The 22,016-nt window shown below is 37.0% G+C and overlaps 1 protein-coding gene, 1 long non-coding RNA gene and 1 other non-coding gene across 3 annotated transcripts; 1 reads left to right on the top strand and 2 right to left on the bottom strand.

The window, feature by feature from the left end:
• Positions 1-1,548: 1,548 nt before the first annotated feature.
• Positions 1,549-13,386, top strand: LOC123774895 (ubiquitin-like protein 7). Its single transcript, XM_045769590.2, has 8 exons — positions 1,549-1,739; positions 3,437-3,532; positions 6,458-6,564; positions 6,767-6,900; positions 8,423-8,570; positions 10,920-11,016; positions 11,650-11,846; positions 12,965-13,386. Exons 1-8 carry the CDS (start codon positions 1,598-1,600, stop codon positions 13,166-13,168), a joined length of 1,125 nt encoding a protein of 374 aa, XP_045625546.1. The 5' UTR covers positions 1,549-1,597; the 3' UTR covers positions 13,169-13,386.
• Positions 13,377-20,784, bottom strand: LOC123774899 (uncharacterized). Its single transcript, XR_011228026.1, has 2 exons — positions 20,647-20,784; positions 13,377-13,653 (listed from the first exon to the last, which is right to left on the bottom strand). It is a non-coding gene; the product is annotated as an uncharacterized protein (transcript).
• LOC138363094 (uncharacterized) lies at positions 17,006-20,577 on the bottom strand. The gene is made up of 2 exons (XR_011228027.1): positions 18,506-20,577; positions 17,006-17,440 (listed from the first exon to the last, which is right to left on the bottom strand). It is a non-coding gene; the product is annotated as an uncharacterized lncRNA (long non-coding RNA).
• Positions 20,785-22,016: the final 1,232 nt, after the last annotated feature.

The raw sequence follows: 22,016 nt of genomic DNA, 5'->3' as shown, positions 1-22,016 counted from the left end.
TCTAGTAGCATACCTTTGGACTTTTTCCAGCTTCGTCTTGTGCTTGACAAGGTACGGGCTCCATGCTGGGGCCGCATACTCCAGGATTGGTCTTACATATGTGGTGTACAAGATTCTGAATGATTCCTTACACAGGTTCCTGAACGCCGTTCTGATGTTAGCCAGCCTCGCATATGCCGCAGACGTTATTCTCTTTATGTGGGCTTCAGGAGACACGTTTGGTGTGATATCAACTCCTAGATCTTTCTCTCTGTCTGTTTCATTAAGTACTTCATCTCCTATTCTGTATCCTGTGCCTGGCCTCCTGTTTCCACTGCCTAGTTTCATTACTTTGCATTTACTCGGGTTGAACTTCAACAGCCATTTGTTGGACCATTCACTCAGTCTATCCAGGTCATCTTGTAGCCTCCTACTATCATCCTCTGTTTCAATCCTCCTCATAATTTTTGCATCGTCGGCAAACATTGAGAGGAACGAATCTATACCCTCTGGGAGATCATTTACATATACCAGAAACAGTATAGGTCCAAGGACTGACCCCTGCGGGACTCCACTTGTGACGTCTCGCCAATCTGAGACCTCACCCCTCACACAGACTCGTTGTCTCCTGTTGCTTAGGTACTCCTCTATCCACCGGAGTACCTTCCATCTCACTCCAGCCTGCATCTCCAACTTTCGCACTAGCCTCTTGTGTGGCACTGTATCAAAGGCTTTCTGACAATCCAAAAATATGCAGTCTGCCCACCCTTCTCTTTCTTGCCTTATTTTTGTTGCCTGGTCGTAGAATTCAAGTAACCCTGTGAGGCAGGACCTGCCATCCCTGAACCCATGTTGATGCTGTGTTACAAAGTTCCTTCGCTCCAGATGCTCCACTAGTTTTTTTCGCACAATCTTCTCCATCAGCTTGCATGGTATGCAGGTTAGGGACACTGGCCTGTAGTTCAGTGCCTCCTGTCTATCCCCTTTCTTGTATATCGGGACTACGTTAGCTGCTTTCCAAATATCTGGCAGTTCCCCTGTTGCCAGTGATTTGTTATACACTATGGAGAGTGGTAGGCTCAGTTCTCTTGCTCCTTCCTTTAGAACCCAAGGGGAGATTCCATCTGGGCCTATAGCCTTCGTCACGTCCAACTCTAGTAAACACTTCCTTACTTCCCCACTGGTAATCTCAAACTCTTCCAGTGGTTCCTGGTTAGCTATTCCCTCACTTACCTCTGGAATTTCTCCTTGCTCTAAGGTGAAGACCTCCTGGAATTTCTTATTCAATTTCTCACACACTTCCTTGTCATTTGTAGTGAATCCTTCCGCCCCTATCCTTAATCTCATAACCTGTTAATCATAACCTTAATCTCATAACCTGTGTGTGTGTGTGTGTGTGTGCAGAAATAATATTAATAAAACAATTAATATCGTGTAGTGTACTCTATATATCAAAATATTTTACTTTGAAACCCGTATCAGTCACTAAACCAAAAATTGGGCTACTCTTATTAGAAATTCGCTACTTGGTGACCGTCAGCTCGCTACTTACAGCCATTTGGAGCTGGCAACCCTGGTGCGAACCGTCCAGTGTACCAAGTGACGTAGCCAAACAAAGATGGCGACGGTCCATCTGGGGCTCCGTGTTAACTCGACGAAATTAGAGAAAATTACTCTAAATAATGTTAATTTAAGCGACACGGTAGATACCATTAGAGAACAGGCAGCTAGCAAGAGCAAGACGACGGCTGACAAGATACGTAAGTGTAGTTTCTGACAAGTGGCATTACTGACGTCGCAAATTTGTTTATATCTATATATTTTGCGTTCTTTCGAAGCCAAACCTTTAGTAGTTATTTTTGAGTACTAAGGAGATTAATTGCCGTTTGCCACAGATATTGTGGCATCTACTCTCCAAACTGGAGGTATATTTAATAGATTATGAAGGTGGTGACCTTCCTCTGGGCCCCAGACTTCCCTGCAAACTCGAGATTAATTAATATTATTATTATTATTATTTATTTATATACAAGAAGGTACATTGGGGGTAAACAGAGTACATAGTAATGATGATGATTTTACGTTCTTGTAACGCCACTAGCACACGTAGCGTTTCGGGTTTGAAATGACTCGATTAGTCAAAATAGTGCCAGAGATTTGCCAAAGTTTACCCAACACATTTATTTATTTATTATTGATTTTATTTATTTATATACAAGAAGGTACGTTGGATTGTGAGAGTACATTACACTGGTGTTTGAGTACTGTACTACATTCTTACAAATCTACTAACAAGCATAGTGTTTCAGGCAGTTAAGTAAATATAGCAACACATCCTCCTGTTTAGATTTACGAGGTACTATTACTATTTAGATTTAGATAGGTACTTTTGTGTGACAGTACATATCGTACATATATTGATGTAATGAATAATTAGATAGTAGAATTTGGTACTATTCACTTTATAGGAAAAAATTAACCTAAAAAACAAATTTAAATATTCCTAGTACTAGTATAGCACATATATGAACTATATTAGGCCTAGGAACATTAGGTTAGGTTAAGTATTTTTTTTTTAAAGATTAGTACAAAAACTTCAGGTTTGTCCAAATTCAATAGTACCGATTTCCACTTTCTAACTGCCGTTTGTCAATATTTGTATGATGTAAAAGCGATTTCAGAATCGCCTTTGTATGGATACTATCTCTCATAGATTTTATCCAACATGATATAGATAAGCCTGTAATATACCTGAAATTGAATTAAACCTAGGTATGACATTCAAAGGGCAGAAAAACACTAATACAGTATAATATGTTTAGAACTGAGAACTAGACATTATTTATGAACATCATAAAAAATTCATCAGCATGACATTGTAATTGCCTGAATGAGGCTGCTGTATCATCATTTATGGCAGATAACTGCAGGTAATGAATCTCCCAACAGTGGTCACTTTAGTTCTTAAAGCTCTTAACAAGAGCTGTAAGACACACTTCAACACCATACTGAACACCAAAAACATTATGCATTAATGTACAACCCCAAAACTGTATGAATTAAATACTAATCAGTGGAGGTCAGAGTTTGACTGTGGCATTAGAAATTTTATTTTGAAAATGGATATGGGTTCATATCTCCTTAAATATCTATTGAATTGGGTTCCCACAAAATTTCATAGAAAATATTTGACAAAAGGATAAGATTTGGATGCTGGAAAATTGATGGCTATATTTTTATAATCATATTGTTAGTTTAGTTTTGTGTTAGTAAAAATATCAGTGATTCTTTACAGAAAGAAAAGGTTTTGGAGAAAGTTTTATGGCTTGATCTTTATTTTCAGTATACTGTAACATGCTTTTGTTGGCCCAGTTAAGTATGGTCAGGGCATTATCTTTAAAAAAAATAATGAACTATCTCTTGTGTATATGAAATTAAGTTTATTATATCTTTGCAGAGTTAGTCCACTGCGGTGTGGTTCTTAAAGGCTCTGATACTCTTAAGGATGCAGGAATAACATCAGGAACTATGATTCACTGCCTGCCTAAGTGTGGTAAGTCAAATGTCATTAAGTTTGTTTTCAATACAGTAACTTGAAGTATATTTATAGTATATAATGTTGACTCAACTATCAGTTGACCCGTTTGGAAATCTACTCCAAATGCCACTAGCACACACAAACACACACAGGGATTTCGCAGCCGAGTGGACAGCACTCGGGGCTCGTAGTATTTAGGGCTCGGGTTCGATCCCCGGCAGAGGCAGAAACAAATGGGCAGTCTCTCTTTCACCCTGATACCTCTGTTCACCTAGCAGTAAATTGGTACCTGGGAGACAGCTGCTACGGGCTACTTCCTGGGATGTGTGCATGTGCACGTGTGTTAGAAATATATGTAGTAGCCATAATAGAGGAAAAATAAATTGGTTACAAAGGTGGGGTCCAAGAGCTAATAGCTCAATTCTGCAGGCACAAATAGTAAATACACAAATAGAGATAGACAGAAAATTATCACCCGAGGACCACATAAGGAACATCGTGCGAGGAGCCTATGCTTTATTTTCTAACTTTGGAATTGCTTTTAAATACATGGATGGCGAAATACTAAAGAAATTGTTCACGACTTTTGTTAGACCAAAGCTGGAATATGCAGTGGTTGTATGGTGCCCATATCTTAAGAAGCACATCAACAAACTGGAAAAGGTGCAAACACATGCAACTAAATGGCTCCCAGAACTGAAGGACATGAGCTATGAGGAGAGGTTAGAGGCATTAAATATGTTAAAACTAGAAGATAGAAGAAAGAGGCGACATGATCACTATGTACAAAATAGTAACTGGAATCAATAAAATTAATAGGGAAGAATTCCTGAGACCTAGAACTTCAAGAACAAGAAGTCATAGATTTAAACTAACTAAGCAAAGCTGCCAAAGAAATACCGTTTGAGAAAATTCACTTTCGCAAACAGAGTGGTAGATGGATGAAACAAGTTAGGTGAGAAGGTGGTGGAAGCCAAAAATGTCAGTAATATCAAAGTGTTATATGACAAAGAGTGCTGGGAAGACGGGACACCACAAGCGTAGCTCTCATCCTATAACTACACTTAGGTAATTGCACACACCACTTTAGCGCCCACCCCCTCCCATCACCCAGGTCACTTCAGGCACCACCTGACTCAATGGACCTCCACATGAGCATAACCTAGGGAAAGGGGCAGTAATAGAAGGAGCAACCTCCTGGGTAACTAATGCCAAGGTAACATTGAAACACATTGATGACATTGATGCTATGTTGATTAAACATTACTTGAGCATATTTTGCTCGCTTGGAAGAGCAGCAGAATGATCCATTCTGAAAGAAGTTTTTCATTAAAGTCAAAGCCATATTTCTGATCTCTTTATTTTGCTACTCTCATATAAAAACTGTTGTAGAGCCATCTTGTGTAATAATGTAATAATTTAGGTTAGTATTAGGGCAATTTTATATGACTGTAAATACAGTAATCAATACGGGTGCTGTATTTCCTTTGTTCATATATGTATTAAAATAGCAGATCCTGAAACATTTTAGGAGCTTTGAGAGTGGAGTCACATGGCCATTTTATCCAATCAGGAGCATGTAGTCACATGGTAATATTTGATTGAATAATGAAATAAGTGATAGGAGAGGCAAATAATATAATGAAAAGAAAGACTATTTGTATGGGAATTCAGAAAGAACCCCTGAGGTAGTATATTGCTCCCTGTCAGGACATATAGAAGCCTGATAAGCTTGTACACCCTTCTCAATAAAAGTGATAAATAAATGTTTCATGTGTAGAGGTATGATTGATGTCTTGGAAGGGAAGAGTAGAACAATATATATGAAAAAAATGTGGGGAAGGGGAGAGACAGATAAGGGAGCTGAAAAAGTGAAAGGTTTGTGGGGTGATAGAGGCTCCTGAGGAAACTTCTACCGGAGCCATTTCATACTGTAGAGCTCCCATGAGGGAGATGTCTTGTCTTTAGATATTGTATAGAACATACCAGATGACAGAATTTAACTAAAGAAAACCCCCGCACTTTGTCCAGGGAAACTGGATAGGCTCAAATGGACAGATATTCATTCTATCCCAAAGTCTTTAGTCAAAGTCGGGTTGTACTGTCACTATTGTAAAGGACGTAAAGGACCCATTATTGTAAGGGCGCCTAACAGCTGGGTGGACAGTGCTTCGGATTCGTAGTCCTGAGGTTCCGGGTTCGATCCCTGGTGGAGGCAGAAACAAATGGGCAGAGTTTCTTTCACCCTGATGCCCCTGTTACCTAGTAGTAAATAGGTACCTGGGAGTTAGACAGCTGCTACGGGCTGCTTCCTGGGGGGGAGTGTAATAAATAGGAGGCCTGGTCGGGGACCGGGCCGCGGCGACACTAAGCCCCGAAATCATCTCAAGGTAACCTCAAGAAAGGAACTGTTTCCGATGTGTAAAGAGTGGTGAATTATCTTGATCATCATGGAAGACACCATTCTTGAAGATGACTTCTGGAGTGACAGTTCAGAAAACGTGCATTTCTAACAGCACTCTTGGTACATTTGCACATTTTAGACATAATGTAGGTGTTGTTTGTTAAATATAGTCACAGGTTTTGCCACATGAAGTGACGTAGAAATATATTTTTACCGGTATGAGCAGGCTTTGTCTGTACTGGGACAAGTGGTCGTTCTGTGTAGGCAGTGAAGTTCTTTATTGATTATTGCTGCTTTGTATTTTCATTTGTCATATGTTGTATCAGACAGCCACACATGGCTGTACTAAATGAGATCCATATTATAAGTTCGTGTTCTTCATCACAAAAGACCTTCAATATTTTGAAAATAGAATGTAAGTTCAGCACTATGTTTTAAGATCATTTTTCCACATATGCATAACTCTATGTACATTTAACATTACAGTATTAATACTTTTATAATGTGTATTCTAAGTGACATTTTATTGTTTAAAGAGGAATCTACGCCAACAGCAGTACCGCTGAGTCTTCCAGAGGTTCAGACGTTACTGGTGTCCCTCAGAAATGTTGCAACAAGCCCAAATTTTCGAGATTTTATCCAGGTGAGGTGATTTTTTTTTTTTTTTTTTTAGGACTGCTGTAAAATAGGATCCTCTAAAATATTAAATTAACACTTAATTGTGCAAGTTCCACCATGGTGACCACAGAATCAAAGTGCCATGAGATGAGTCAGAAGTTATCCTTTGTGAACAATAAATTTTATCCATATATAAATTTAGTTAGATTGTGTTTTTCCATTTTCAGAAACTTCGTGGCCCAGAGATGGTAGAGAAGATATTATCCTCTTGTCCTATTGCCCGAAGCGAACCTACAGCTCTCGCCATGTTGCAAGATCCAGAGCTATTTATGGGTCTTACAAATCCCGACAATTTAAGCACGTAAGCTATTAAAACTACAGGAGTTAATATAAAATGCTTCTATTCTGAATTGTAATATTTAGTTACTCCTTCAAGTAGAGCATGGAATTTTGAAGGATCTCTGCTGGGAATTATTGTGCTTTGGGTGTTAGTGGAAAGAGATTATTCAATCCAGCCAAGAAGTGATTGCCAAAGAAAAAGTGAAAGCCCCTCCATACATGAAAGGATGTGACTCAAAAATGGGCTCTTAAATAAATAGAGGTTGGGCATCCTGATCACCCTTCTCAATTGCCACAAGAGCATAAGATGTGGTGATAGAAAATAGGAATAGAGGTCAATGATACCAGGTGAATAATATGTTCTAAAATTAAACTTTTCATCATAATTCAAAGCATTATTTCTAGTATATTATCAATAATAGTATAAAATAGAGCTCGTATGAAGGTTTGGGATGTAATATGTAACTAAAAATCCATTTCTTGGATTGACTTTTGGATTTCTTTCTGGAAAATCTGGGCACTGTCAGGCCCGATTACGGTGAGCGTTTTCTTCAAGACATTCCAAGCTAGGAAAAATTATACCAGGGCAGGTGGAGCTCTAGTTTTAGATGTCATACAAGCAAAATAAACCAGGAAGTCATCAGAAATCACCCTTTAGTTAATTTATAGTTTATAATATATTTGTAATATATATAAATATATGATTTAATCAAAATTAACCTGTGTCACACAAAATTTGCATAATACAATAAACTAATAATATATTTGAATTCAGCATGAAAAATACGGTAAAGATCATATTTCTCCATATGTGACATTAAATTATATTATTTGTCACATTGTGACAAAGTATAAACATTTTGTAAACCAGTGTATTTAGCGTATGATTGGTCAGGGAAGAAAAGTGGATGGTGCAGTGAAAGCCTTGATTAAAAGTAAGTAAAGATAGGAATAGATATTGCCAGATGTTTGTATAGTACTGTATGTTCAAAATTTTAAATACTAATATAGGTAGGTGTGGATTTTTTTTATATACAGTATATATATATATATATATAAATTGCAAGAGTGAGGAGAGTACACTGAGATGGTTTGGACATGTTGAACAATTGAATGATGATAGTGGTGAAGTGAGTTAATTTGATACTAGGAGGAAGAGGCAGGCCTCTATACCAGAACAATGACAAACATAATAGATTGACAAAAAACTGTGTATGCAAGTACGTACATGTGTCAAGGATGATGAAAGATCATTTTATAATTTTGAGTATAGTGAATAGATAAGTGTTTGTTATATGAAAGTCTCAGTTCATTTTATCTTGCTGAACATATGTTATAACTGAACTGTAGATTTTGTTATCTTCTCTTGGGTTTTGTATATAATATGTTTAACAAATAAATGCGACAAGGTATTATTCTATCTCCTTTCATGTGCTGCACCTGAAGTTCAATAGGGATAATGTGCAACTCAAAAATAATCTTCTTTCCATATAATAGTTTGAAGATAATGAATGGGATGAATAATTGGATGATGATTCTTGCAGCGTTGTTGATGCTCAGCCAGCTGTGGGAAGAGTCGCGCAGTACGTAGCTTCTTTAATGACGAATGAAACCACATCCCCTCGTCGCTCCCACCACGTCTCCTACTCCATGGACGCACTCTCTGATGATGATGAGATGGATGCGGAACAGGTGAGCTATGCATTAACCAAGATGGCTTTTATGGAACATTTTCTATGAAACATGTAATATTCTGATAAATACTCAATAAAAGTACATATATTTATGTACATGCACACACATACTGGATATTCATGTACACAGTTAATACATGTTAAGTCACATGCATGCACACCACCACACTTAGATATGCAAGGAAGGTCACTATTTTGTGTGTATTTTATAATCATTTTAGTTCATCATGGCCTGTGGGTGCCTTCCAAACTCCTAAGTCAGTGCTACCTGACTGAAAGTTAGTTGGGAAAGGGAAGGAGAAATCATTACTACTATTAAACACTTGGAAAGGACTAGGATATAGATTTGGGATGGGACAAGGGAAGGAATGGTGCCCAACCATTTGGATGGTCAGGGATTGAATGCCAACCTACAGGAGGGGAGACTCTTGCTCTACCGTCAAGCCCAAGTGGTTGGATGAGTCCAGGGATGGAGTCCCACTGTTCAGTTTCAATATTTTCTGGTAGCTATAATTTTCTGGTTGCTATAATAACATGATTTCATCATCGATTGCCATACGCCACACACTCCCACCCTCTGCCACACTCCTCCATTACACACCACTGCCACCCCACAACCTGTTAACCACTCAAAGCCACTGTTCAAATGCTACATAATAATAAATAATATCTTCTATGACCACCACTACAATGGAAATTGCTGCTACAACCACAACAACCACTTAATAACTATACTGTATCTGCAACCAATGTTATTCAGCACTTCAACCACTGCCTCAACCAAATATACATAACCACACTATAATCACTATAACCTCAGGTATAATTTGTCATCCACCACAGTCACCATCAAAACTGCCACATCCACCACCTCAAACACCATCATCTCCAAATACTTCCGCTGTTATCACCCAGAACCACAATTGTCCCTACCACAACCACACTGCGAAGTCATTACCACAATCATCACCACCATCAGTTTCAATCATAAACACCACCACTACTACGATCATAATGGCTACCACAGGCACCACAATCAATCCTATAAACACCACCATAACAATTATACTAAAATAACTATAAGCCTTACAATAATCATAACCACCATACCCATAATCACTTACACAAGCACTACAATCAAAACAACTATAGCCACCACCAAGCTCAAAAAACCATCACTATGATAGCTATTGGAAAACAGTACCACCACCACAGGCCACCAGCAGATAACCATTTAGGTTACATAGGCCAAAGTCCCAGAGACCCATCAAAAATGTCTAAAAATAATTTTTTAATTTTTCTACAGAAGTAGAAATAATAATAATACTGTAATAATAAAAAACAACTAAATCCTAAATTTAAATTGCTGACATTTTTGACTTGCTAATTCATGAATAATTTCCTGGCCATTTAAGTCTGGGGAAATACTCTTCTGTGATCTACATTGTCAGAGCATTTCAACTTGCCATCTTTCATTCTTGACCTCGGGTAGATCTTGGATTGTTTTAGAGCAGAAAATTATGTCTTCCCACTGTAGTTGGATACCATCAGGCATAGGCACATTTGTGGAGAAATATATAGATTTGAAAAGATGAGGTTTTTGAGCCAATTTGTTGAAACATAAGCAGTTCAAAACTACATTGTTTCAGTATCAGCTGCAGTTAAATTTAGTTTCACATATTCTTTAAACTAAATCTATTCATCCTCAAGGCTGAGTAACATTTTCTTAGGAAAGCGAGAAATCAGGTGAAGTGCAGCCTGTTCCAATTCCTCATTTTTAAATTGCAAAATGTTTAATAGAAGTCTATACTTTGTGCTCAATTTTGAGTTAGTTCATCCACTATCAGGTGATCAGTGTTGGGTTAAAAAAATAAATAAAAAAATAAATGGATCATTTGCTGATCAAATGGATCAAGAAGCTGAATAAATTTGAATGAGTATACTATACTGTATTAACGCCCTCAACTGTGCCGGCCAACAAATGTTGTTTTGAGAGTTGTCCTTTTTTTTAATTAGTCTATACAAAACATTATTTTAATGTTTTCATCACTGTATTTTGAAATGAAAATAGTTAAGTTTGGAAATATTTTGACAATAACTTTTAACATTTATAAAAACTAACAAAAATATGGTCTTAACAATAGCACGATGAAGTTTTTGCCAAAAACGGGCGCAGTGCAACGGTTAAGCTGTGCATGATAAATGTCTGAAATGTAACTTGAACTATTTTTTGTAATTGAAGCCTATAGTCAATTTGATTTTTAATTTCTTAGTAACAACAGTTAATCTTAATGAAACTTTAATTTTAAGTACCGTGCAATATTGTCATTGCTATATTATTTTACAGTCTGGAGACTCGGCTGGTGGAAGTCGAGCTAGCGGCTCGATACCTTTTCAGCCAATTACACCAGCTCAGCTTGCTGCAGCTCTTGCCAGTGCCACAGGTTAGTGGTGTTGCACTGAGGAATATAAATTAAGAACAACAAGATTAAAATAAGTTATTGAAGAATTAAGAAAGTAACATTTCAAGATGTTTTATACATACTGTACTGTAAATATATTTTTCTTTAAATACAGTATTGTAATGTAATTTTAAAAATTAACATAATCAAGAGTTGCAGATGAGTCACAATAACGTGGCTAAAGAAATGTTGACCAAACCACACACTAGAAGATGCGACAACGACATTTCGGTCTTTCCTGGACCATTATCAAGTCGATTGTGATGAGATGAGAGAGGCAAGGGCATAAGTAAGGCAAGAGAGAGAGAGAGGTGAGGAGGAAAACTTAGAGGAAGGTAAGAGCAAGGCGTAACATACGGAAGGGATAGGTGTAATAAAGGGTGTAGGGAGGTAATAATAGGAGTAAGAATGGAAACGTAAGAAAGAGAAGAAGGATGGGTGGGCTTATTTTAGGTCACGTTTGTTAGAAAGTTTAGAACATTTGAGTATGTACAGTGATAATGGTCCAGGACGGACCGAAACGTCATCGTCTCTTCACCTTCTAGTGTGTGGTTTGGTCATCATAATCAAGAGTTATTTTGAACAGTGTTTTGGACAATTATTTTCTCTAAACAGGTAATAGCACCAATGGCAGCAGTAATAGACTTCCTTCCAGTGCCCCCCGCAGTATTCCCACAACCCCATCTGCTGTTACCACCACACCTTTTAATACTCCAGCTCCATCAGCTGGTGCCCCTGCAGCCCCAGGACCTATCACCCATGAAATGTTCAGCAATGCTCTGCAGAATGCATTGGCTGCCTCTGCAAGTCGGGTTAGTTAAATGACAATTTTCCAATAGCGTAAACATTTTATAAGGGTTGATTAGTGCTTGCATATCAATGCACGTGTGTCATTGGTATGGGGTGCATAATAAATGAGCGAAATAATCTGGTGAAAAGGTTAGAGGCACATTAGGGGCTCAGAAACCAAACCCCCAATACTTATTTAGCCAAGCTACAGCTTAGATGATTTATATTAACTTGAAGAATTTGCTGCCATATACATCAATAGTGTACCTATAGTTTTTGTCCTAGTTAGTCTGTATTATGCCCTCACATGTGCTATGTTTTCCGTGTGTGTGTGTGTAAATGCAAGCTGACCCTGCATTATCCTAGCATTTCTATTTTTGTTTTCCCCTAAATATATCAACACTTGTGATCTGGACATTCTGAGGTGCTTTTCAGTGATATATGAAAGAGGTATGAGAATATTTAAAATTTGATTGTACATAATGGCTTGAAATGAAGGTTAGAGATTCAGAAACAGGACCTTCAACTATTGCGGATCACTCAATTTGTCAAATTTAAATGTTGAAAATACTGTACCTCAGTGCTAGTGGCAGGTCAAGATCATCTGACAATTAACATTATCATCCAAATTGCTATGGTTTAGCTTAATTACTCCCTGAAGATTATTTTTAATTTCATATGTATTCCAAAGAAAAGAATAAGTTTTAAAGCATTGTACATACTGTTTCAGCATCAGATGAAAATCCTTTTCATTATACCATATTTTACTACCAGTGGCTGTACAATGAAAAGATAATATATTTGTTATTATACTGTATAGTGATTTTATAATACAATCCTTATTTAAATATGCAAAATAGTTAATTATAATTTACAGTTGGAAAATTAGACATTATTTAAAATCTAGAACACATGAAAATCTGGAAAGGGCTCTAGTAATTTAGTGAAGATTAGAGATTTGCAGCGGGTCATCTTGGTATCCATAACAGATTTCATGCTTTGCTGCCTGTGTGTATCCAAAATATTTTCAGTATTGCAATTAGTTATATGAATTATTTTCTAATCTTTTTATAATTTTTCTTCCATTACACTTGACAAAACTTTGAAAGTTTTATTTTAAGTTCCCTTTTTATTTTTTTAGGCCTCGGGTCCGTCTTCATCTTCGTCCTCATCAGGTCCTCCGTCTGCCAGCATCCAGATTCCCAATCTTGATGAGTCTTTACAGCTCATGAGAGAGATGGGCATCCCTGATGAAGATCTTAGTCGTCAAGCTTTACAAGCCACAAATGGAGATGTACAAGCAGCAGTGAATCTCATATTTGCTCAGTGGATGGCTGATGACTAGTATAATCGTGTTTTATACTAGGTAATGCTTAATTTTGTTGATCTGCTCGACTCTCTAATCTTGACCTGCTTTGACTATAGCTTATATGACCAGTGCCGTACTTGAGATACTTATTATAAATATATCAGTGTTTTGTGCAGTTCAATGATAGGAAACGGTGAATAGTTTACCTAATAACTTTTCATCTACAGGAAAATTAAAGGTAATATTATAGTAAATTGTTCATTTTATTCGTACAAACCAGCTAATTGGAAGGAAGATGATAAAAGAGGGCGACAGAATTACAAGGCCCTAAAATGCAAGAGAAATAACTTGCCTGATGGCGTGTTGTCTCTTTGAGAATAAAGACGCTGCAAAAGTCTTGGTTTGAGCCTCTGACACCCGCCTGTCTTGGTCACCCCATGTCTTGCTTCCAGACTGAATGCTCTAAAGCAGCCCGTCCTCCAAACAAAGACCCAAAAGTGATTCCATGCACCCGCCAAACCCTGTTTATGAATGAAAAACAGTTTTCACATGACTCGACTGATTTCGTTCGTACACTTCCGGAACAAGTGCTACACTGACGAATTTTGTTCGAACCACAACACTGTAAATGCTTCACCCATGTATTACAAATATAAATAATTGCCAACAGAACCTAAACACCTAACCTATGCCTACATATGCACAATATACTATTATAATATTAATTTATATTTGAGAAAATTCTCACTTTGAATGAAAAGCATGTTAAAGTTTATGAATGCGTCTGTGGGGTCGACTACTGGATATAATGGACTAGAGTCGAGGACGGGTTGTCTAAAGTCCTTACTCCGTATTATCACACATCTCCTTGGGGCAGATATGCAAAACCACTCGTCAGAAAATGAAAAATTGATATTTTGGTTCGTCCTGGACCATTATCAAGTTGTGTAATAGAAATAAATAGGGGTGAGAATGTGAGGAGCATGTAAGAGAAGGAAAAAGATAAGAGTAAGATGAAAAAAAATAATAAGATTTGAAAGATGAGAGTAATAAGAACAGGAGGTAAGAATAAGAGAATCAGGTGAAAGAAGAATAGGAAATGATATAAAGAAAAGGGTTAGAAAAACAGGAAGGAAAACTAAAGGAAAGCCATAAGAGGCCAAATGGTGAAGAGAAAAAACCTAGTAGCATAAGACAAAGGAGAGAGGCTAGAGAGGACAAAGCTGAAGGGTGAATCCCTAACATGACAGAAGAGAACATTCTTTGTGTCTGTAGACTTGATGAACACAAGTGTTGTTTTTCATTTTCACCGAAGTATATGAGAGGACACGACAAACAAAATAAGAGTAGACACCAGCAGCACTGGAAACAGCAGTGTGAACTAGATCACTACGAAGTGGGTTTGTTGAAAAGCCATTTTTACATCAAGAGGACGAAGGGTATTTGCGAGATTTTTTTTCAGATATGCAGGAAGACACAGCACAATAGTGTTACTAGTATTGAAAACAAGAGGCTCTGTTGGCTGTCCTCTTGCCTTCTGGCTTGGCAAAATACTGTTTATCTTGGCAAGTTTTTTCCTGCCCACCTTCATCACTCAGAACTTAATTGAAAAATTGCACCCCCCCCCCCACTCCACCCTGTAAGATGCTGTCTTTGTTTATTCTCTTTTTACTAATGTTTCCCTTCATGATCTCTCTTTCCTTAGTCAGATGGGGACTGAGGGCATTCTTCATCTCCCACCTCCTACTGATGTTTTCCCTTGAACTCATCAGACTGTATTGACTACCTTCTCTTTCATTGGAAAATACTTCTCTCAAACTTCCGGTGTCAGTATTCATCCCCCCTCCCCTCCCCTCCTCCCCCATATACAGTACTGTACAGTGGTACCTCAGTTTTCGTATTTAATCCGTTCCCAAAGACGGCACGAAAACGAAAGTAAGATAACCGAAACGAATTTTCCCGTAAGAAATAATGTAAATCAAATTAATCCATTCCACACCCCAAAATATATTGACTAAAAAATATATTTTATACAGAATAAGACTTAGGTACCTTACCTTTATTGAGGACTTGTTGGCATATGGAAGACAGTGAGGAAGGGGTAGGGGAGGGGAGGAACAATGAAGTTCTTCACAAAGAATTCAAACACAATCATCATTAGGCGGGAGACACTGGTAAACTGAAGTGCCACATGCTCGGTGGACCCGTATGTGTATAAACAAGCTCCGAAAACCGAGGCAACCAATGAGTACCAAATGAATTTTTCAAAGAAATCGAGTAAAAGACCCAAAAAATATGAAAACAGGCATACGAAAACTGAGGTTCCACTGTACAGTATAATAAAATGTGAAACGTCGGAATGCTTAAATATGTTTGTCTCTAATATGTGCACACTGTATCCTTAGAACACTATAGTAATTATCAAAATAAGGCACTATGTTAAGGGAGACTTGTGTAGCTAGATATTCAAAAGGCACAAAATATCACTTAGGATGCTGAAACGAGAACAAAAGCACACGAGAGCAATATCGAAGGTATAAGATTTGCCAAGGATTCTAATTGACAAATGACCTGAAAGGACACTAGGAACTGAAGACACAATCATGAAAATCTGGACATTTCTACAAGGAGGTGCATGATTAATTTGAACAAAAAAATATTTTTTTGCTGTTATCACACTATACTACTGGTATATACTATTATTATGTGTGGTAATGGAATACATGCACAGCATAGTGCCACATGCTATTCAGCTGACAATGCTACCTTACTCGGCAAAATGTTTCCCAATCCACATTGCTAACTCTAGCCACAACACTGCTATTATCGTCAAAATTTTGGTCACTAAATCATTAATATGAATCATTTTCCACTAGTTTATTTTCAAACGAAACACGAGGTTTCATTTTTATGATGCATAGATGCACGAAACGGCTGCTGTGGTGTGGATGTCTGCCTTGCACTGTGATCATCATAACCAGCATTGTGTTCACCCATATCTGAACCTTGTACATAGTCTATCACAGTCAAGACACTATGACACTAACATTGCACTTATTTATTTCATCATTATTAAGTGATGTGTGGGCACAAACTGCATGGTGTTGCTGTGAGCTGCTGCATCATGTGCTACCTGTGGTTGCTCTCAATACCAAGGTTTTCACACCCAGGAGGGGTGCCCGCAATGTTTTTCCCAAGATATAGTCTGTTTACTGGAGGTCTGAAAGAACAAATGTGAGCCGTGTATACAATCAATAAGCATAACTGAAAATTAATCTTTCTTAAAACTGTACTGTATATCCCTGGAGACAGTAATTATCAAAAAGAACCAAGCTGGAAGACTTGAATATCCTGCAACACAAAGAGTACTAAAGGTCCTAGCTATGTCTCAGGAAGAACACAGTTATAATTCAATGGCTTATATGCAATGAAATGGAAATAGAGTTAAGGGTACAAGACAGACTTGAGTACCTCTATACAATACAGTTATCCTTCCATTCTTATTGGTACTATATATATTTTTACTGGTTTTTATTGCTATCTTATACCCAATAACTTTCTGTACGTGTTGTGTACTTACTTTTACCTGATGTCTGTTCATCTAGCAGTAAGTATGTACCCGAGAGAAAGGCAAGTGTTGTTTGACACATCCAGAGGAAAGTCAGTCAATGGCTTAGGGTGACCTTGATAAGTCTTAACAGTTTTCCTGCCCCTGCCAATTGGAAACCTATACATCAACACCTCTTTATCACATCTCCAATGTCTGGATTTTGTAATACTGTACTGTAAAAATTTGTATCAATATACCGTACTCTATAACCATATTACATCTCGCACACAAATTTATTATCATTCAGGATTAACAGGCTTCAGGAAAATGTACATTTTTAATAAACAAGTAACATTCTGCACTGCAAACAAGCAGAATTATGCCAGTACAAGTAAAACAATATACAGTACTGTTCTTAAACCTACAAAAGCAACATTACTGTATGTACAGCTTTAAGAAAATAATAGGTATGAGTATTTTACCCCTAACTCTTGTGCTAAAGTAATGGGTTTTGGCACATGACTGATAGCCAAAACACTCATTCACAGCCATGCTCTTGTAGGATAATCCATGAAAATAGTTAGCAGATGTGAAGACCTTATGCCAGGCTTAAACAAAGGAAAGCTATTATGTCATGAGACTTACTAGACACACTACAGTCAGCTTGTAAATTATTTTATCGTGGTGCTCATATAACTTAGGAGCCACACAATGCAACAGTTAAAGCTACCCGTCTGTTGTCAGCCCCTTCATTAACACTTTCGCGCTCTCCGCAAAGGTCACTCAGCCAACCGAATGTGCGCGCTGCGTTTTTATCGCTTAAGCGTAAAAACAAAAATGTGTATACTCTTTTTACTCTTCTGACCTTAGTTCTCATGCTACGTATTTCATTTTGGTACCAACGTGTTCGCAATAAAATTCTCTAGAAGAACATCAGTAAAATAAGTCACGAAACATATAGGGATAGCAGCACCAAATAAATAACTACGTAGATGACTCGCCGTGAGCGCCCATCAGCAACAAAATGTTTTTACTCTTGGGATTGTAATCACCTCCACACTTGTTCTACAGCGTTAATTTTGGTATCAATAGACTCGCAATGAAATTCCCAACACGGTGATATGAATATAAGCGTAGAATAATGATGCAGCCCGCCCGCAAGAGTGTGGGAAGTGGTGAAATTGTTTTCCGGTATCGGTGACGGGACGACGCACGGCGCTTTGAAAGTTTATACTTATTTCACTCTCATGACATTAATTTTTTATGTACGTCATTCATTTTTATGTCAATGTGTTCGCAATAGAATGTTCTATGTGCCCATAGGTAAAAAATATCAACAAAGCGTAAGTTAGAATAACGACAAATATAAAACAACGCTGGAACATATCAGTGAGCGTCAAACACACACGAAATATTTTTACTTTTGTTATGTTTGTCAAGTTTATACTTGTTGCACACAGTTATTTTTGGTTGTATATTGATCGGAATAAAATTCCCTAAACAGACATATGCATATAATACATGATATAGGGGAAGAATTACCAGTATAAACGGCTAAAGTCACCCACCTGCAACCCGTTTGGGACAAAATACCATTTGATCGAAGTTATCCACACCTTTCATGAACTTATTGTACCATGAAGCCTAGTGGTGAGAAAGAGAGCCTCATGGCGCGCAGTTTGAAACAAACCCAAAGTAAATCGGATAAAAATTGAATTTTATACAAATATTTTAAAAGTTGACATAACTTTATGTCCACTATGCGTTTACGTTAGACGAAACCGAACGCGCCGGCGCGTCCAGATAGCGCGAAAGTGTTAAACAGGTTGCACTAAGAATAGAGATACTCTTTGACTTGTTGCTAAGTACATGAAGAATGCTGAAGAGCTGACAAATACAAGCATCATAACATAGCAGGCAAATTTTGTTTAAATGTTGCTTAAATACAGAATTTTCCAGTTCCAGAAGATTTTGCATTTAAAGACAATTCTAAAGTTGGTTAAGATGACCATTATTATTTATAACAAATTAACTTGTGTAAAAATCTATAGTCATTCTGTGATGCAATATCTGCAGTCAATTAAAATATTTAGATATTTTTACAATTTTCAAGATGAAGTTTCAAGTACTGTACTATAAAATGCAGTACAGGTATGCTGCATTAGGGCATTTCAATTTAATAAAATTCCTATTTTCATATCACTTTGCTCATTCCCTTGGTTTTATTCATCTGACTGACCCATATGTCAAATATTAGACATTGAATAATATTTAGGGGTTCAATACTTCTTTAAATTTTGTAAGGTCAAAAAAGTTGGGATATAGTCGATAAGAAGTACAGTAATATACTGTACAGCCATGTTGAATGAAGAGCCTGTTCAAAGGTTTCTAGAAGACCAGTGTGTGAAAATGGTTGACTTACCATCAAAAAGCCTTGAAAGAAAGATCCCAAACCCTTCATGAGAAGATTACAAAGAATTTTTTACATCTGTCCCTCTTCTTTCTTGGAGGGTGGTCTGAAAGCAAATTCAAATTCAAGGCTCCAGGATCCCTCCATCAAGTGAGGGGGATGGCAAAGGCCATATATGCATTTAAGATTGTCCTATTCAATTAACTGCTGGAGTTAAATGATCGAGAAATGAAGAAACGAGAAACGCAGCGCATTTGTCAGGCTTGTATATGTCTGCTTTTAGCATGAGATAACCGAGTTGATGGGCACCAAAGAGTGACGTGCACATGATTTAACTTTTGAACCGTTATCTAGTTAAGAGATGTCAAGGAATGTGTTTTGAAGGCAGCTAAGAGACACCTTTGGTATTTATCAAAAATAAATGTTAACAATGACAGAAAAGGAATAGATGTTCCAGAATATGGAGAAGCCAGAATGGAAGACAGAATTTAAATGTTTAGAGGGAAAATCTAGTCTTTAAGGGAAAGCCCCGAGCAATTTCTACACCCTCTATACAATCTTTAATTTGTTCAGGGTTGGAGAATGGGGGGAATACTACAGCAATGCACTAAGCAGCTCCATCACTGCCCTTAAAATAGTAAATGACATGGCAGAAAAGGGGCATGGCTATGATAAAAAAAAATTCAACTAGTCAGGGATAAACAGCAGAACCTTTTTTACTGGCGAGGATCATTTGCTACCACAGAAGAGCCATCACCAAGTGAACAAAAGCTTTAACATGAATGTTATGTTAAATTTCAGCTTTTTTTATTAGTTTTGTTGGATGTATTTTATAATAAAAATATTAATTGGCATCTTGTTTCCTTAGCATATATAATCATAATATATATTATTATTATACTTTATATGAACTGGAGTAAAATTTAAAAAGTGTGAAGATTGTGCAATGTCTAAATATTACCCAATCTTCCTCAAATTTGGCAAACGTCTTTTCCATATCAATTGGAATAAGGGAATGAGCATAATCAACAAAACGTCATTTTTGAATTTGTTGCTTATAATATGAAATACCTTATTGTATATACAATACTACTATAATTACTCTGCAATGAATGAGGACTCGTTCATGTAATTGTAACTATTACATTGCAAATAATATAAATATATTTTTTCACCGAGATTTTACAGAAACAAGACTGGAACCATTTCAAATGGTTGATAATATGATATCATTAATACTGTATTGAACACAATACAGGTATTACCACTACAGCATTTATAAGATATACTGGTAGATGGTATTGAGACTGGGTAGCATAAAAATATTTATTTACAAATACTGCAATTCATAAAATGAATCATATCTGAGTGCATCTTGATAAATCGAGTCTTCAATTCACTGTTATTGCTGTATGGACTAATACAACTTCACTTTTCTATATAATTGGCATTTGTAAATACTGTATTATTTCTTTAACAGCTACTGTGCATCCTTGTTGGCTCTGTTATCATGCTCATTGTCATAATATCTTCTTTTCAATGTTCTGTACTTACGTAGCATGTATAATGCCTCGATTTCCTTGATCACAAACTCTCCTCGTCCGATCATTATCTTCAGTTGCTCTGGGTCAGTTACATCCTTGTTCTTGAGGAAAGCCTTCTTCAGCTTTTCCCTGAAGTAGTCATATCCCAGGGGATATTCTCGTCCAAGATACAGCATCTATGATATGCAATCAAGATTGACATTATAAAAAATATAATTGCAATAAACAAATAAAATATCTTTAAACAAAGACGAGCTCATTATTCTAAATACTGTATACAATTTTGGACATCCACAATAAACCTGTTAATGTATGATCAAAATAGTCATCAGTGGGGTAGGAAGGAATGTAATGGTGGTATGGTGAGAAAACTCGAAGTCAATTCATTGCATGGGGGATTTCAATCGATCCATCAGGACCTCAGCAAACTCCAGGCAAACAATTTTTTTTTTAATTTTTCCTGCTTCAAGAGGGCCTACAACTACTGCAATGAAATGCATGCATCTTGCTTACCTTACCAGGAGACTATTTTTCATTATAACTTTTAAGCACTTTGTGAAAGTACAGTAGTGTGCAAATCCATTTTCAACACTGATTTTTATAAAAAAAAAAAAATAGCAGAAAACACACTGAAATCTTTATTTTGACTAGCACACAATAGAGAAATCATTGGTGAACAATCTGGTGCACTAATTTCAATACAGTATTTAATCTAATACATATATATATATACAGTATAGAGTATTGTTATATTTTTAATAGAACATAACATTATACCTATAAATTGCAAACAACAATAACCTGGGTAATGACATTTCATTCACTTGTCCCATCAGAGCCTCGAATCCAGAACCACAAGAGCAGAAGCCCATAGTCCTACCAACTGTGCTGTAAGTACCCACAATAAGGAAGGGTAACAGAAGTAACATTTAGTTGGTATCTACCATAGTTGGAACTTTAAGCTTTCCCTGGGGCACTACTGAATATGGAGGTACTGTATTAAGGTGATCTTTGTCCTAGTCATAAATTGTAAATCATAATAAGATGGGTAATAATTAGTACATTTGGTAGGCCTTCACATTTGTGGTCCTAGGTTTGAGGCTCCAATGATCCAAGTGAATAAAATCATACCCATAATTTTAATACCTAATATTATAAAATATTCTTAAATTTAGGGAACCTTGTCTTTTGGAAATTGTACATTCGCAGGCATTTCTCAATATAATATGGACAGAAGCTTCTGAAAAATAGACCGAGACAACCATGTTTTTCACAATCCAGTCACAATTGATTTTTCACAATCCTTCAGTGGTACTCCGAATGCCACTGAAGGAAGGTGCCCAGCACTGCTGGTCAAACCAACAAGGTATCAATCCTCAA

The sequence above is a fragment of the Procambarus clarkii genome, chromosome 10, assembly GCF_040958095.1.
Source record: "Procambarus clarkii isolate CNS0578487 chromosome 10, FALCON_Pclarkii_2.0, whole genome shotgun sequence".
In the NCBI taxonomy this organism is placed as follows: domain Eukaryota; kingdom Metazoa; phylum Arthropoda; class Malacostraca; order Decapoda; family Cambaridae; genus Procambarus; species Procambarus clarkii.
The sequence above is the reverse complement of the archived record's forward strand: the minus strand, read 5'-3'. Positions and strand labels throughout refer to the sequence as shown.

Excerpts from the sequence above, each read along its gene's own strand:
- LOC123774895 (XM_045769590.2), top strand. The coding sequence starts at position 1,598 with ATGGCGACGGTCCATCTGGGGCTCCGTGTTAACTCGACGAAATTAGAG. Across the intron at positions 6,565-6,766 it reads ATTTTCGAGATTTTATCCAG|AAACTTCGTGGCCCAGAGAT; the intron begins GTGAGGTGATTT and ends TTCCATTTTCAG. Across the intron at positions 11,847-12,964 it reads TGGCTGCCTCTGCAAGTCGG|GCCTCGGGTCCGTCTTCATC; the intron begins GTTAGTTAAATG and ends TTATTTTTTTAG.